Source organism: Oncorhynchus keta, chromosome 15 (genome assembly GCF_023373465.1).
Source record: "Oncorhynchus keta strain PuntledgeMale-10-30-2019 chromosome 15, Oket_V2, whole genome shotgun sequence".
NCBI classification, from domain to species: domain Eukaryota; kingdom Metazoa; phylum Chordata; class Actinopteri; order Salmoniformes; family Salmonidae; genus Oncorhynchus; species Oncorhynchus keta.
In genome coordinates this window covers 31,357,749-31,372,476 of record NC_068435.1, presented here as the reverse complement: position 1 = coordinate 31,372,476, position 14,728 = coordinate 31,357,749, and the positions used below count along the sequence as shown (strand labels likewise).

The window sequence follows — 14,728 nt, the reverse complement described above, 5'->3', positions numbered from 1 at the left end:
GCAAACAACACAAGTATCACAACACAGGTTGTAATATGGCATTTTTTCCTGGCTTGGCTTCCCCTGTGATTTTACACACACACCGCTTCTGGTGGTACTAGCACTGACTCATCACCACCCTAGGGCCATTAGGATACCTCTTTGCAGTATTATGATGAATAGTATGCAGAAGTAGGACCATTCAATTTCGGTTTGTAACCATTTTCTAATACTTTTTAAAGTATATTATATTCAAAAAGAAACATGTTTTATGCCTAAGCACTGCCAAATGTTTATATTTTTATGCATTTTTTACATTTCAATGTACATTGCAATTTATTTTATTGGCACATGATTACTAGATTCTCATACTACGTGCAGATTACATTGATAAAACAGGGTATGTGGCGAGTTGAGGTTAGCGCTATAGACTAAATAGGATCCGTATGATGATTATGTGCTGTCAACTCCTGTTGAATTATTTGAAACAGGCATCTACTTCAGTGTTCTTAGTCAGTGGAATATTCTAATAGTTGTGGGTTTAGTGAATGTTATTCTTTTCACCGGCTTGGGTTTCCATGTACGTTTTTCACCTCGCAACCCCCGGCATAGTAATCCTCCATGTCAATGCGGTGTGTGTGTGTGTGTCAATGTGTTTGTGTCCGTGCGTGTGTTTGTGTGTGCATTCCTGCATGTGTATATGTGTGTGTGTTCCCGTGCCCTTGTAGGTGTGTGTGTGTTTACAGCACTCTGCTTCAGAAGGTAAACCCCTGCTTCCTGCTATTCTGGTTACAGGGACTGATCATAATCTAAGTGGAAACATGGGGTATGCTTGAGCGCAAGGCTGTCACTAGAACAAAGCTCTCCTTTTCTCTCTCTGGCACACACACACACACTAATGGACACACACACACACACACACACTACAATGGTTGTTAGGAACTCTTGTAGGCAGGGAGGGAGGGGGAAACATTGGCTTCTGTCTGCAGTAGAGTGGTTATCTATTTGGTGACATCATCTGTATCCACTATCCTGTTTGCCGCTCTGCTTTCCTCCGTTCAGTTCCATTACCCATCACACTGTCCTATTCTAGCTTCCTCTGCATGGCTATCATCACCAGCTCTGAAATGATTAACACTTCGTCTTCAGCAGTAGACCTGAGGAAAAAGTATACATTCGTGTAACTGTAAGAAATTAAGCAATATCTTTATTTTTCTCCTGACTTCATGGCTATTTGTAGAATTCATTATTTGCTCAATGTTGTAGAACAGCAACAAAAAAAATGACGATTTCTTCTGCAATTTATTTAGCTTGAGATGCATGGGATATTTAAGCAATAAGGCCCAAAGGAGGTGTGGTATACGGCAAATATAGCACAGCTAAGGGCTGTTCTGAACACGGAGTGCCTGGACACAGTCCTTAGCAGTGGTATATTGGTCAAATACCACAAACCCCTGAGGTGCCTCACTGATGTTATAAACTGGTTACCAACGCAATTAGAACAGTAAAAAAAATGTATCATACCCATGATATACAGTCTGATATACCACGGCTTTCAGCCAATCAACATTTAGGGCTCCAACCACAGAGTTTAAAATGCCATCTATACCTCTTTGTAGCTAGTGGGAAACTGGCAGAAAGGAGAGAGAAAGGGAAAGAGAATGGTGACTGTGGAGAGAGAAACAGAGGAAGTGGCCTGTTCAAGTTGCAGACTGCTTACAGACTGTTTTGGTGGTCTGAGACTCATTCTCAGTGGATTTCTCTGCACAGCCCAAATCACAACAGGAACAGAATGTACACAAACCCTCTCATTTCATTATCTTTTGGTACGGCGGTCAGGGCCGAGGTGACACTGCTGCCGCGGATTGATGACCAATGGGACTCTATAGCCTCAACTTACTGCTATTCTGCCCCGACACACACACAAACACACACATATGCATTCACATGCACATACGCACACACTCACATACATCTACACACAAATATACATACTCATGAACATAGAATGATACTGTTCCTTGCGAAACATTGTGCATAAACACACACATAAAGGTATTTATGAGAAAGAAAGAGAGAATTTTTCAATTCCAATATTTCTCCCTCACCTCTCATCCCTCTTTCCACTGTTTATTATGAGTCATTTTGTTGACTGTCCATCCCTTTCTCTCTCTCCATCTCTCCATCTGCACGTAGTTTCTGTCCGGCCCACTCCATTCTGCCCTCAGCAGGGCAGTGTTGGCCTGCCTGCCGGCCCCTGTGTTGTGATGGGTGACGGCCTGCCCCTGCACACCCTGTATATCTGCTCCGACGACATTACACCACTCTGGAGTTATAAGGTGTGAGGAACAGGGGGAGAACACTGTACACTGTCTGGAGATAAGAAGCCAAGATGGTGGTGTGTGCGTGCGTGCGTGCGTGCGTGCGTGCGTGCGTGCGTGCGTGCGTGCGTGTTGACTGACGGGGATATCACCATTGCAAGTGCTGGGAGTTCATGAACATGATAATGGGAATTTTTGAATTGGTGAATAAACTAACTGAAACATATTTGTTGATCGTTCTAAATTAGCATACAGCTAAATGTATATTACAATGTTGACTACTAAAGACCATTCACATATTCTATTGAGAGCAAAGAATAAGAGCACACCTTTTGACTTCAATTATGAAATATTTTGGCCATTAGTGTTATCCCCATATTTTATCTCTCAGGTTAGATGACTCTTAAAAAAATACGCCAAGTAAGGATTCAAGTAAGGATTCAAGTAAGGATTCAAGTAAGGACTCAAAATTCGAGCAAATACTTGAAAAAAAGAGCCAGACAATCACAAACGAACGTTTAATCACCAGTGTAGTCTGCTGTTGACGTGGTTCTAGTGGCTGCCTAGGACCGTAAAATGGGGCGAGACCTGTGACACAGACAACTGCTACTGTCGCTCAAAAAGCAGGGCTCAGGCCACTTTGATGTATCATGTCACATGCTCACGGGTTCAAGTTCGTTCAATGTGTGTGCTTCATTGCTAGAAAGCAAGGTGCTATATATGGACGTATAAAGACACTGTTCAACTTGATTTCATTATTTTCGTTTATTTTCATCACTAGAATAACAGCTGTTTGTTGTTGTTCTTTTTTACGTTCTTTTTTTTCAGTTTGACATCAAATAACAATGTCCTATTTATGTATTAATATATAGGCCTAGGCTTATTTATAAAATGAATTTACATTTGGTTTCCATTATTTAAACTTCTATACGAAGTAGGTATATATGTAATAATTTGTCAGTATTACCATATTGTAATAATTATCGTCTCGTCATGTGTAATTACACAATATGAATAATTGGCCTATTGTTAGAAATATATGCCTAGATGTATACATGTCTGTTGTTTTGCCTTCCTACCTGCTCATGGAATGCACCAGACTCAATGTTAGCCTACTGGTTGAACCTCAGATACAGAAATGATAATTGAACACAACTTGACATTTCATACACAAAGAACAATTTCATATTGCTCTGTTCGATGTAAATGTCCATGAATGTAATGAGTGGATGTAAATTTGAAATAGGCAACCTTTGTTATAACGAGGGGAAACATTGTATAATGATTTAAACACAATCCAAATAAAATGCAATAGAAATGCAACGTGTCGTTATTATTTTATCACTTAGGCCCTACAGCTGTAGCGAGTAATCACGTGTTCCTCCTAGTTGCATAATTAAAACAGAAAAATATGCCTATACTCAACACGTCTGGTATGAGACATTTAAAATATCATCGTAAATTTAAACTGGAGACAATAAAATCCTGTATGTCACACGGGCAGAATCGAGACATTCAGGGCCTAGCACCGTGTGTAAAAAAAAACCCGGCTATAATTAGCCTCAGTCTCCAGTCTCCACACAAGGCCGAGCGGAGTAGAGCAGAGGTAGGTTTAATGTACAATTTAAAGTGTGTAGTTTATGCGTTCCTTGCCAGGCTTCTCGGGTTATCCGTAGGTCGTCGGGCACAGACGTTTCCCCTTGGTATGAAATCACACTACTCCTTTATTCCACCCTTTTCCACCGCGTTCCAAAACTGTTGGAGCGCGCGCTTGGATGTGTTTAATATTAAACGTTTTTCTGTGCAAGACGTCTGTATTAATAACCACGCGATTTCAAGACTTTTGCCATAACCGTGTTGGAGAGTAAAATCTTGAATGTACCATTTTTCTTGATTTGGTCCTTGAAAGCACGCGGTTTTAATATACGGTATAAAATATATGTTTTGTATTATAAAATGACCTATAGAAATATTGTGGTATAGGCCATTGTGTGTTTTTACGTAAATAGTTCACCTGAGAAAAGCTGGTGGGCTATTTAAGGATTTTCCTTTGACATTGTGGGTTTCAGAGAAGAGGCAATGGCGTCTATGGGGTTTTATTTTTTCTTCTAAAAGACAAGTGTTGGACCTCGAGCCTTTCACTAGTTTGACTGTCAAACAGAGCCTGCGTCTATGTGGACTCTTAATTATAAACAGATGGCGCTTTGAGGTCGAGCCTTGTAACCAACTGTGAGCTGAAACACAGCAGTTTTCCATTGAGCTGACTGAGCTGGTCACCCAGCCATACAGGTGCACAGTCCCGGGGCCCTAGTGGGCCGCCACGGTGTGTCCCTCTCAACGGTGTGCCCTCTCTCCCCTCACCCCTGCCCCCCTTCTCGGGGTAAAACTGGAAACGAACATGAGTTGACTTATTCTGAAAAAGTGCGCACAGTCCAGGGTGGCGCGTGCGTGACACCACTGTTTCAGGGGCATGGTAAAAGTGAAGGACTGCTGTTCAACGAGTCTCCTCTCACCTATGTGTTCCATTTACAGTGGAACCACGACGCTGTTTGGAAATGCTATCGGTTTGATTCAATCAAATCTGCTTGACGACTTTACACAGAATAATCAAAAACGAAAACTAATAGGCCAACTGGTAGGCGTATTGCACCTTCTCGTTTATTAGTGAAATCCAATACAGTTTAATATGTTTTAATCTCAGACATTTGTCAATGTTAAAAAATCTGTCATAATAGCTATCCATATTAACCGTTACGTTGTGGTTATTGCAGCATACAGGCTATATGATGTGGTATTCAGAATTAATTAGACCATCTGTTTATTTTGGGTGGTTGTTATCAACTAATATTATGTTGATTAAGATGTATTTTTATTTGATCACTATGCGTTAGGGCTACAGTATTTCAATTCACGGATAGGCTATACTTTCTATATTTAAAAAAATAAATCGTACATTTTTTATTTTAGTGCCATCTTTACATATTGTATTTAGCATGGTGTGTAGATTAAGCTATTTGAGGAATTGTAAATTCGTTTTAGAGAATCGAACTATGGTTAACACTGAGCGAGCTGATCTTTTCTCTCTCTCTCCATGGCGTGAGGGTCAGTGGAGTTGAGATGTCTGGACCCCATGCTCTGGCATGAGACAGCAGAAGACAGTGCATACAGCACGCGCGGTGATCCGAATGTTGTTCCTATACTTTTCCGGTACACAAATACCTTTACTGTGTGTTTTTTTATTGTTTATTATTGACTCCTCGGTTAACTTGGTTTGAAAAAACATCTTTAGAAAAACGAAATTAGTCCTTATCGTTTGTCACTAATTTAGTTAAATGGCCTTACACATTCTTGTTAGACTGCTGCACATATGGACATCTTAAAATCTGTTTATCAGTTGGTGATTGACGAATTATTTTGTCGTTGAACTTTGACCCCCATGTCTTTAAATCCTCGTTAAAACTTCCTGGTGTCAGTGGGTCTCTTTCTGATATTTCACTGAAAATGGCATCGAAGTTAATCAAATCTCTACAAAGTAGTTACAATTACAAATAAATTACGTCGCTGAATGTGATTTTACCTTTATAGTCTAGGCAACATATGGCACAGATGGCATTGTTAAGATGGTGATATAAAATTGTAGGTATTTTCCACTGAGTGATGCTTGTGTGTGAGGAAAACATAAATATAGCTGATAAGAAAGTAGCCATTGGTAATTTATCACTCAATCATCAGGAGATCAACAAAGTTCACATAGGACTAATGCATTTTAATATATGTATCTAAACATGGATTTTAAATAGCATACAGTCCAAACGCTCACCAGAAATATATTCTCTATTTGTAGTCAACTTCTGTTCAATTAAAACGGATATTGAAATCGTGTTGTTTTAATGAGCTAAATATAAAAGTAATGTAGAACACAGTCACTTTTGTTTTTGGTATTTGACCCAAAGAAATGTGGGAGAGAGTGTGAGAAGGGAAGGATGCGTGCTGACGCGCATGTGAAGCTGTGCATTTCAGGAATGTAGCGGAACGTTTCAGGAAAAGGGGAAAATGTTGAGGGGATAGTGAAGTCAGTGGGGAAAAAGTGTCCAAATAAACAAAGTTTTGCCAAATGTACAATGTGGAATCCCCTATATAGCATTACACGTGTAGGCTTTCAAATCAATAGGACTAACTTTAGGCCATGTCAAAATCAGTACGTTTTCTTAGAGACCTTATAAGGAATAAAACAGGGGATTGTTATCTGTAAAGAATTTAACATAGGCGTACTTAATGTATAACTCTTAGTCACACACACACACAAGTAATAACATCGATATAAATAGTCCTACATAATATATTAGCCTAAGAGTAGAAGTAGACCTATAGTAGTACTGTTAGTAGTAGTAGCAGTAGTAGGAGTAGTAGTAGTAGGTAAATCTGTTGTAGTAGTGCGGTATACCTATGGGCTAAATTAGTAGCCTAGTAGGTTTTAGTAAGTAGTAACATGAAGGGAAAAAACTACAGATAATAATCTGTGTAAAATAGCGATTGAATAATAATAATAACACATAATATTAATATAAATATGGATCATAGTATTCATAAGGACATTGATAAATGGTATCATCATTATGCATTTTAAAAACGGACTTATTTTAAACGTTGTCCTATACAAATTAATAAAATAACGTGTGCCCAACTGGGCACCATCTCAGGTCATGTTTGGGATAACGATTTGAGTGCAACCGATGTGCATGCTATTCTGTTGCACTTTTAGGAACTGTGCACAAATATTATTACGGCACATTTTGTTATTTAATTTCTCCAGCTCTAGGATATTTGTGGTAGCATTCGTCGCAGTTCACGTTCCAACTGCGCAGGTGGGGTCCAAGAGTGGAAAGAAATCATAAATTGTACAGTCAGGCGTGTTCCTGAGTACACACACAGCGCACTGTCTTTCTCCTGCCATGCCTGGCTTTCTCCTGCGGTATTGTTGACGGTGCTCCGGCGGCCGACATCCTCCCCATTGACCCCCGTCTCCCTCTCTGCCTTTTCCGTCCCATGAAAAATGATTCCAGCGCTCTGATTGAATTTTATTCCTTCCTGACCTGGCCCGTTCTGTGAGGGTGCCATCAATCTTGGGACTAACACGACGTTTGTTTATAACTTGGGAAAGGATGTAATGACTTTTAGTTTTATGAGGCTGATTACAGCTATTCAACGGTGGGAGATAATGGGGCCTACATAGTTGCATTTCATTCCGTCTTTCTAGGCCAAAGTGTTGCTCAATTAAACACTATTATTTTTGCTAAACAGTTGATTTTTGTGCTCCGTTGTGATTCTGTTGTCAATGTTATTGTGGCTGCTGTGTGATTCATAATATATTCTATGTAGGCACGATGTATACAGGATACATCGGGAAAATGCAGTTTACATACCGTTTGCTCATTGGCAAGACTTCTTGCAGATGCCTACATTCTAAATTCTGCAGTTCTACATCGTTTACACGTTGGCCAGACATCAAGATTATATTCTGATGTTTCGTCGACGTCTTCCAAATGTGCAAACGCTATCCAAACTGCATTCCCATACGCAACTTGATACGTCGGCCAATGGAGTGCGTGTTTACTGGGTATAGGTCCCGCTATTATTATGAGTTTTGTTTTGATGCTTTTGTTGAAGTTGTTTATCATGTAAAAAATAAATATCTATAGCTAGCCTATACCTTTCTTGTCGAGGTAATGTTGTTATCAACCCACACGATCAGTTCGACGTATAGACAGACGTACATTGTTCCATTTATTGCAACCTCCAGGCCTATGGTTGTGCCCAGAGGATACACGACACGCTGCCATGCTCATATGATCATATCCCGTTTGACCCTCTAGCCCCAAGGGCCTCCTTGATAATAGTTACCCCTCATCCGCTTGAGCATAACATCAAGTCAACCAATGCCATTACATTGATATTAGACTAACGCAAAGTTAACAGTCAAATAATTGGCTGTTAACTTTGCGCTTAACATAACCTATAGCCGTGGAAATTCTAAGCAAATTTAAAGCGCTTTGTTGACCCTATCTAGGCAATTAGCAGCCAAATCAACCACATTAACCGAAAATATCTAATACATGCTTGAACTTTGAAAACATCCGTTGCGCTCTGGTAGCCTTTAGCAATAGTTGTTTTGGCAATTGGAAAATAGTAGTAATATTATCAAATTGAGATTTGTTTATTCCTGGAATAAAGGCATACACTTTACGCATAGTAGGCCTTGTTTACGCATAGGCCTTGTTTACGCATAGGCCTACTTTACGCACAGGCCTACCGTCACACCAGAAAACAATAAAGTAGGCTTACGTATGTCAATTTTGCTCTGGCATATGTAATTTGTAAAACCGTAATAAACTGAAGATGTAATTTATAACAGCATTCAAATGGAGGGATAAAAGTCTAAGAGAAATATATGGATTTATGCACAACATGGCTTTAAGCGCGCGCCCATGTTTCTCCTCATTGCAAATTCAACAAATGAATCGAATTTACTTCAAGCATACATCATATCATACTGTTCCCAAGGGTTTAAATTTAGGCAGTGGAACATGTTTCTGTAATTTGAAAATGTGACAACGAGGAAAATATGTCCCTTCATTAACCAGTCGAGGCAAGCCAGCTGTCTGAAACAAAATATATATAATAATAATTTACGTAGACCTGCCAATTAAAATAGGCCTATTTACGAATTTCTCAATTTTTAAAGATTTCAATTAGGTGAGACCCTTGTGATATGTTTAACTATAAATACAAAACAAAAGCCACATAGGAAAGTATACTTTGCGCACGCGCTGTAGGATGCGTTTGGCTCTCATCTCCCTAATACAGATAGATGTTCAAGTTGGAGTCATCTTTATAGATCGCAGTCCCAAAACCATCGTGTGCCTACAGGACTATCTTTGGCATGTGTGGTATGATTTTAATTAAGCGTTGGAATGTGACTGTAAACACACGTGGCTATTCAAAACAAGTCAGTTTTGCTGTGTGGACTACAAGCCTGCATCGATGAACTGTTATGAGGCCAGAGGGCCCCAGGTCAAGATGTTGACAGATCGTCCGTGTCTGACAAGAGAAGAGCTGTGTCACTTTAAATATGAAGCAAAACAATAATCTAAATACACTGCCACTTCAAGTCATCATCAACACAAACGATAAACATGTCTGTTTGTTTATACAGTTGACATCTTGGATAATTTTTACGCATATAACATTCAATAGTTTTTTGGTCATCATAACAAAAACGGACTAGATCGAGTTGCATTGAAATTCAAAGTTTTGGAAATAAATGTTTTCCTATTCTAGAAAGATTCCATGTTAATTTGGGTAATTATTAATTATTTCATTCGACTTCGATTTTGTTGACAAGCCTAAACGAACTGACCAAACTCCGTGATTACAATTATACATTTTCTGTGAAAATGTATAGTGAGAATGGTAACCCAACCTGTCAAAAAAAAGGCTGTGATTTAAAATCTGATTTATCAATCGCTGCCAGTGATCGATCCCACGTCGATAGGTTTCAAACGGGGTGCAAAAACAGCTTAAAGGTCTGTGAGAAATAAGGTCTGGTTAAATTACACAAACTGCTTTAAAAAATATCATATAGTCTATAAGAAATCAGGCGTAGCTTTAACTCAAATAAAATGGCAATTTATTAAACAAACAATGCAATTCCTTCAGAATACTTTTCAACAAAAGAAGAAACTTTGAAAGAGTAGGACGATATACAAGTTCCGCTTTTTATAATGGAACATATTTGGACAATTAAGGCATTTCAATTTAGAAACACTTTTTGGTGTTTGGTCCATAATTTCCGGCAGTTTAGAAATAAATTACTATATGCAATTTACACGTAATAATATGTCCATGAAAGACTGGCATATTCTTATCTTTAAAACATGTCACAAAAGCGAGAAGAGACTTACGTGTTATTAGCCGTAACACTGTTCTTTACAAACCAAGATCATGTCTTTTTTTAATCTGTCCATTATTTGTGTTCTGTTTCGTTTTAGTCCATCGTCGTGGCAGGTGGTGGGTAAAACGACTCACGATATTTTTATGAAGAAGATCAATACGATGAAAACCTAATTTGGTCAGAACTTGCTGCAGTCATACACGAAAGCTCCTGAAGTGCGGTAGATGGATTGGCTAGGGGGAAATGACATTTGACAGCTGTTATTCCCGTTCACAGGAGAATTATTCAAGCCAATTCTTTGAGATTCGAACATCTCGCGCACGGAGTGGAAGTTCTGCTGCTGGGCGGGGTAGGTCGCCCCGATGTGGCCCAGGTCCCCGGCCTGGTTGAGGTACCATGAGGGAAGCCGCCCTTGGTGGGGATGGTGGCCCTCCTGCCCAGTGTTTAGATTGCCGTGGGCCAGAGGGGAGGAGGTGGTCGTGATGGAGTAATCTGGCAACGTTTCATCCACGGTGGTAGTCGGAGCTAGGTGGCTAGATCTATCCCCGGCGTATAAACTCATGGCTTGCATATTACAATGGTAGCTAGCATTCGAGGTAGTGGAGATAGAGTTTTGGTTACAGGGTGAGCTATAGACTGACGTCTGGTTCGGTGAATAGTTTAGGGACAAAGACGGTGTTATACCTGTCCTGGACGAGGCGATGAGGGACGGGGCAAGCTCTGTGGCATCCTGTGGGGACCCCCGGAGGGAAGTCATGATGTTGTCCACACTGAAGCCCTGGGCCTGGCTGTGCTGGTGGTGCTGCTGCTGCTGCTCGGAGCTCTCCATGCCGATGGACCTGTTGGACGGGATGCTGTGGGGGCTGCCGTTGCTGGACATGCTGCTGCTGCTGCTGTCGGGACTCTCGACTTTGGGCACAGTGCTCAGGGAGGGCGAGGCGGCCTGTGGGGGTGTCGCGTTACCGTTCTCAGTCTTAATATCCTGGATCCGGACTGGCTGGGAGCCCTGCACGGGCTGTTCCGCGTCCCGGCCCTGTCTAGACGGCGTCTCCTTAGCACCCCGGTCATCCTTGTCTTTCATTGCGTCTTTCTTCTTGAACCGTCGCCTCCTCCTCAAGAAGCTGCCGTTCTCGAACATGTTGTATGAGTCCGGGTCCAGGGTCCAGTAGCTCCCCTTGCCAGGCTTTTTGTCATCACGGGGAACTTTGACAAAACACTCATTGAGAGAGAGATTGTGCCTGATGCTGTTCTGCCAGCCCTGTTTGTTGTCTCGGTAGAACGGGAACCTCTCCATGATAAACTGATAAATCCCGTTCAGGGTCACCTTCTTGTCAGGCGAGTTCTGGATAGCCATAGTAATGAGCGCAATGTAACTGTACGGGGGTTTCACCATATCCTTCGGCTGGGGCTGCGGGGTATACGGTCCATAGGCTCGCGCCATGCTGGCCGGGTACTGGTCGTGGGCCGCGTGAGAGTACATGCTCATAGGGGCCGGCATCCCGGTGTATCCTCCACCCGCGGCGGCCCGGTAGTAGCTTTGGTCGCTGCTAATGTAAGGCACGACGCCCAGAGAGTTGGGGCTCGAGACGGAGTAGCGCGCCTGCATGTCTTCTCCCCACAGCTCAACTATGCTCCTGCCTAAAACGAACTTCCCAAAGTATGCAGACGGAGAGCTCCACTTTGTCTTTCTGAAAAGTTGAGGCGCTCAAAGCACGAGTTCCTGTCTTGTCACTTGACAAATAATACTATCAGGAATGCACTGTACCAGGTCTTAATAGGGTTTAAGCGGTTTCCATCTCAGTGTGCTGAGGCGCGCATTGAAAAACGTATGAACTTTGGGCATCCGTCACTACAGAATACTTTTGCGCTGTTAACTTCTTTCCCCCTTTTTGCTGCCAGTATGCTCCTCCCAAAGAGAATCCGAGCTGTCCAATTGTAGGTCAGGCAGTGCAGAGTGAGCAGCAAATGGATTGAGCTCCTGGCCACACACACGTCTTTAGAAAAACGAGAGGAGGGGTAACTCCCAGCCCACTCCGACAAAAGACTGGACTTCAGCAGTGAGCACGCTGCTTGCCCACGTACAAAATCAGATTATGGACTAGATTTAGTTATTGCAGAATATTTCCATTCACGAGCAAACACATTGTTGAGACCACCAGGTGATACATAATAAATATCAATGTATTTTGTAAATTAATTAACTACTGTATGGGATTATAGGCCTAGATTTTTATTTAAGCATGCTTATGTGCTATTAATGATTAGGACAGTTGGCGATTGTGTGAACCACAGAGATCCTATTCAATTCCTTATTCTATGGTGTGACCTTAAATAACACATGAATTACTAGGCTATTGCAATAATGTTTCGAAAGAGTTTTCACTTAAAATGTGACATTGTGATATTCATTACGAAATCAAATGGAGAAAAAACACTCCATCATCTCCGTTTGGGTGAATCACTCCATTAAAATCTCCAGCCGCACATCTGTTTTCAAATATGCAATAAATACGAGTTACGAGGAGGAAATAATCCCCAGTGTTTGCCTCCTGCTGTTTAGCATCTTAATGCGATGCTTCATTAAGGCGGTATGTTAGTTAAAAGTCTCAATCAACACGCGTGGTCGGATCAAAGCGCTCCTCCTTCCGTTCTGTGGGCGGTATGTGAGATCTCATTACGGCAGAATTAAAGCTAGTTTCGCCGGAGAAAGGGTCAAGTTGCGAAGGTTTGCTCTAAGTGAGAAGCAGGTTGAACAGAAGAACCAAATGGTGTGATCAGACAGCTAATTGTGTCATTCTTGTGGTCAAAATGTGTGAATATTAAACGGAATAAGGGCATTGTCACGTAGGCTAGACAAGATAAACTATATAGGGCATACCGTTCGTTTTTGTTGCACGGGAAAGCTCCTATATACTTGCTCAGTGAATACATCATTGATTAAATTCAGACAGATTGTATCAAGTTGAAGGTGTCTAACAAGCTTCAGATCCCTTGGATCGTATTGATCTATTCCCTATATAACATTCATACTTCTTACCATCTCTATATTATAGGCGGATAAACATGGACACCACGCAGCCCAGCCTCACCCCCATATTCCGTTTTAAAATGTTTTTTTTTAAGAGGACCAATTGTATTACTAAAACAAAACATTTTCAACCAAAATGATCTCAGGGAGACACTATTCAAACATTTAAAAAACACACCATCAATGTTTATGGACGACCAGGTTTACATTATATCGAAACAATTACAGTCATTCTATATAGGCCTAAGTTATATTATCGTTTTTATATTTATTTAGCCTAGTATTTCTTCAGGCATACCTAGCAATTTTGAATTAATAAAGTAGGCCTATTTACAAGAGGTATTAGCCCCTCAGCAACAATAGTAAAACAATCAAAAAATCCTGAATATATTTCATGCAATTAAGGGAATCCATTGTTCTTAAAATTTGCCTAAATACAAATGCAAGCAACACAAACTTGTATGGGAGCGTAACTGATATGAAATGCCTTTGGCTATTACACAGGCGATGAAAAAAATATGTTGTATGAATACGATGCTCCCGAACAGATTCTCTTTTGCCAAACTTTTAGAGGATATACAGAAGAGGCAAAAATATGAACTTGTTAATTGATCCTTTGTCGCTCAGTTGGTAGAACATGGCGCTTGAAACGCCAGAGTAGTGGTTTGATTCCCGGGATCACTCATACCTAAATTGCATACACGTATGTCGCTTTGGATAAAAGCGTCTGCTAAATGGCCTTGTGAGGCACAATAACGCACTAATCTCTTACAGGTCGTGTTGATTAAATGGCCGTCCATTGGCCTGGTGCTCCGCCGGTTTCTCCTTACTGGGACCCGGGCATGAACTTTTCCACTGCCCCGAGCTGTTTACACAATTCACAACGTGCCTCTTACTTAAAACCCCATGCCTCTGCCCACCCAATCCCCGATTCCTCTCTGTATTAACGGTAAACGACGACCATTATCAGTGAACATAAATGTAAGTGCAATAAAGTCAATAAGTAATAGGTATGATTTATTATTATTATACATGATTAGTATTATTATTATTATTATTATTAGTATTATTATTATTATTATTATTATATACAGTGACTTCTGTAAATGACAGCAACTAGTAGGCCAAGGCTATATGTTATTTATTTTTTATACGCCGATCACTGAAGGTATGAATGCATTAGCCTGAAATCATGTAGAAGTACAGTTATCGACTAAAAATACGTAAATATGTTTTAACTAAATAAAACATATTATAAAGAAGCTCAGCATGTTTGAATCCTTACTGGGACTGTACAGTAAATCCCTACAACCTTGCGCGTCATCAATCTAGTTTCGTTGTGTCATGGTCTTTTGTGGTGTATTTTAGTTTTGTTTTATATCGACTATCCGAAAAGTAATGGGGAAAAGTCCCCCATGTAAATATAATTCATATACAAAGGACCCACGT

General features: G+C 40.7%; 1 protein-coding gene across 1 annotated transcript; it reads right to left on the bottom strand.

Annotated features, from left to right (window-relative positions):
- Nucleotides 1-9,970: 9,970 nt before the first annotated feature.
- Nucleotides 9,971-12,200, bottom strand: LOC118394776 (forkhead box C1-A). The gene has a single exon (XM_035788315.1). It carries the CDS (start codon nucleotides 11,855-11,857, stop codon nucleotides 10,430-10,432), a length of 1,428 nt encoding a protein of 475 aa, XP_035644208.1. The 5' UTR covers nucleotides 11,858-12,200; the 3' UTR covers nucleotides 9,971-10,429.
- Between the last annotated feature and the right edge of the window lie 2,528 nt (nucleotides 12,201-14,728).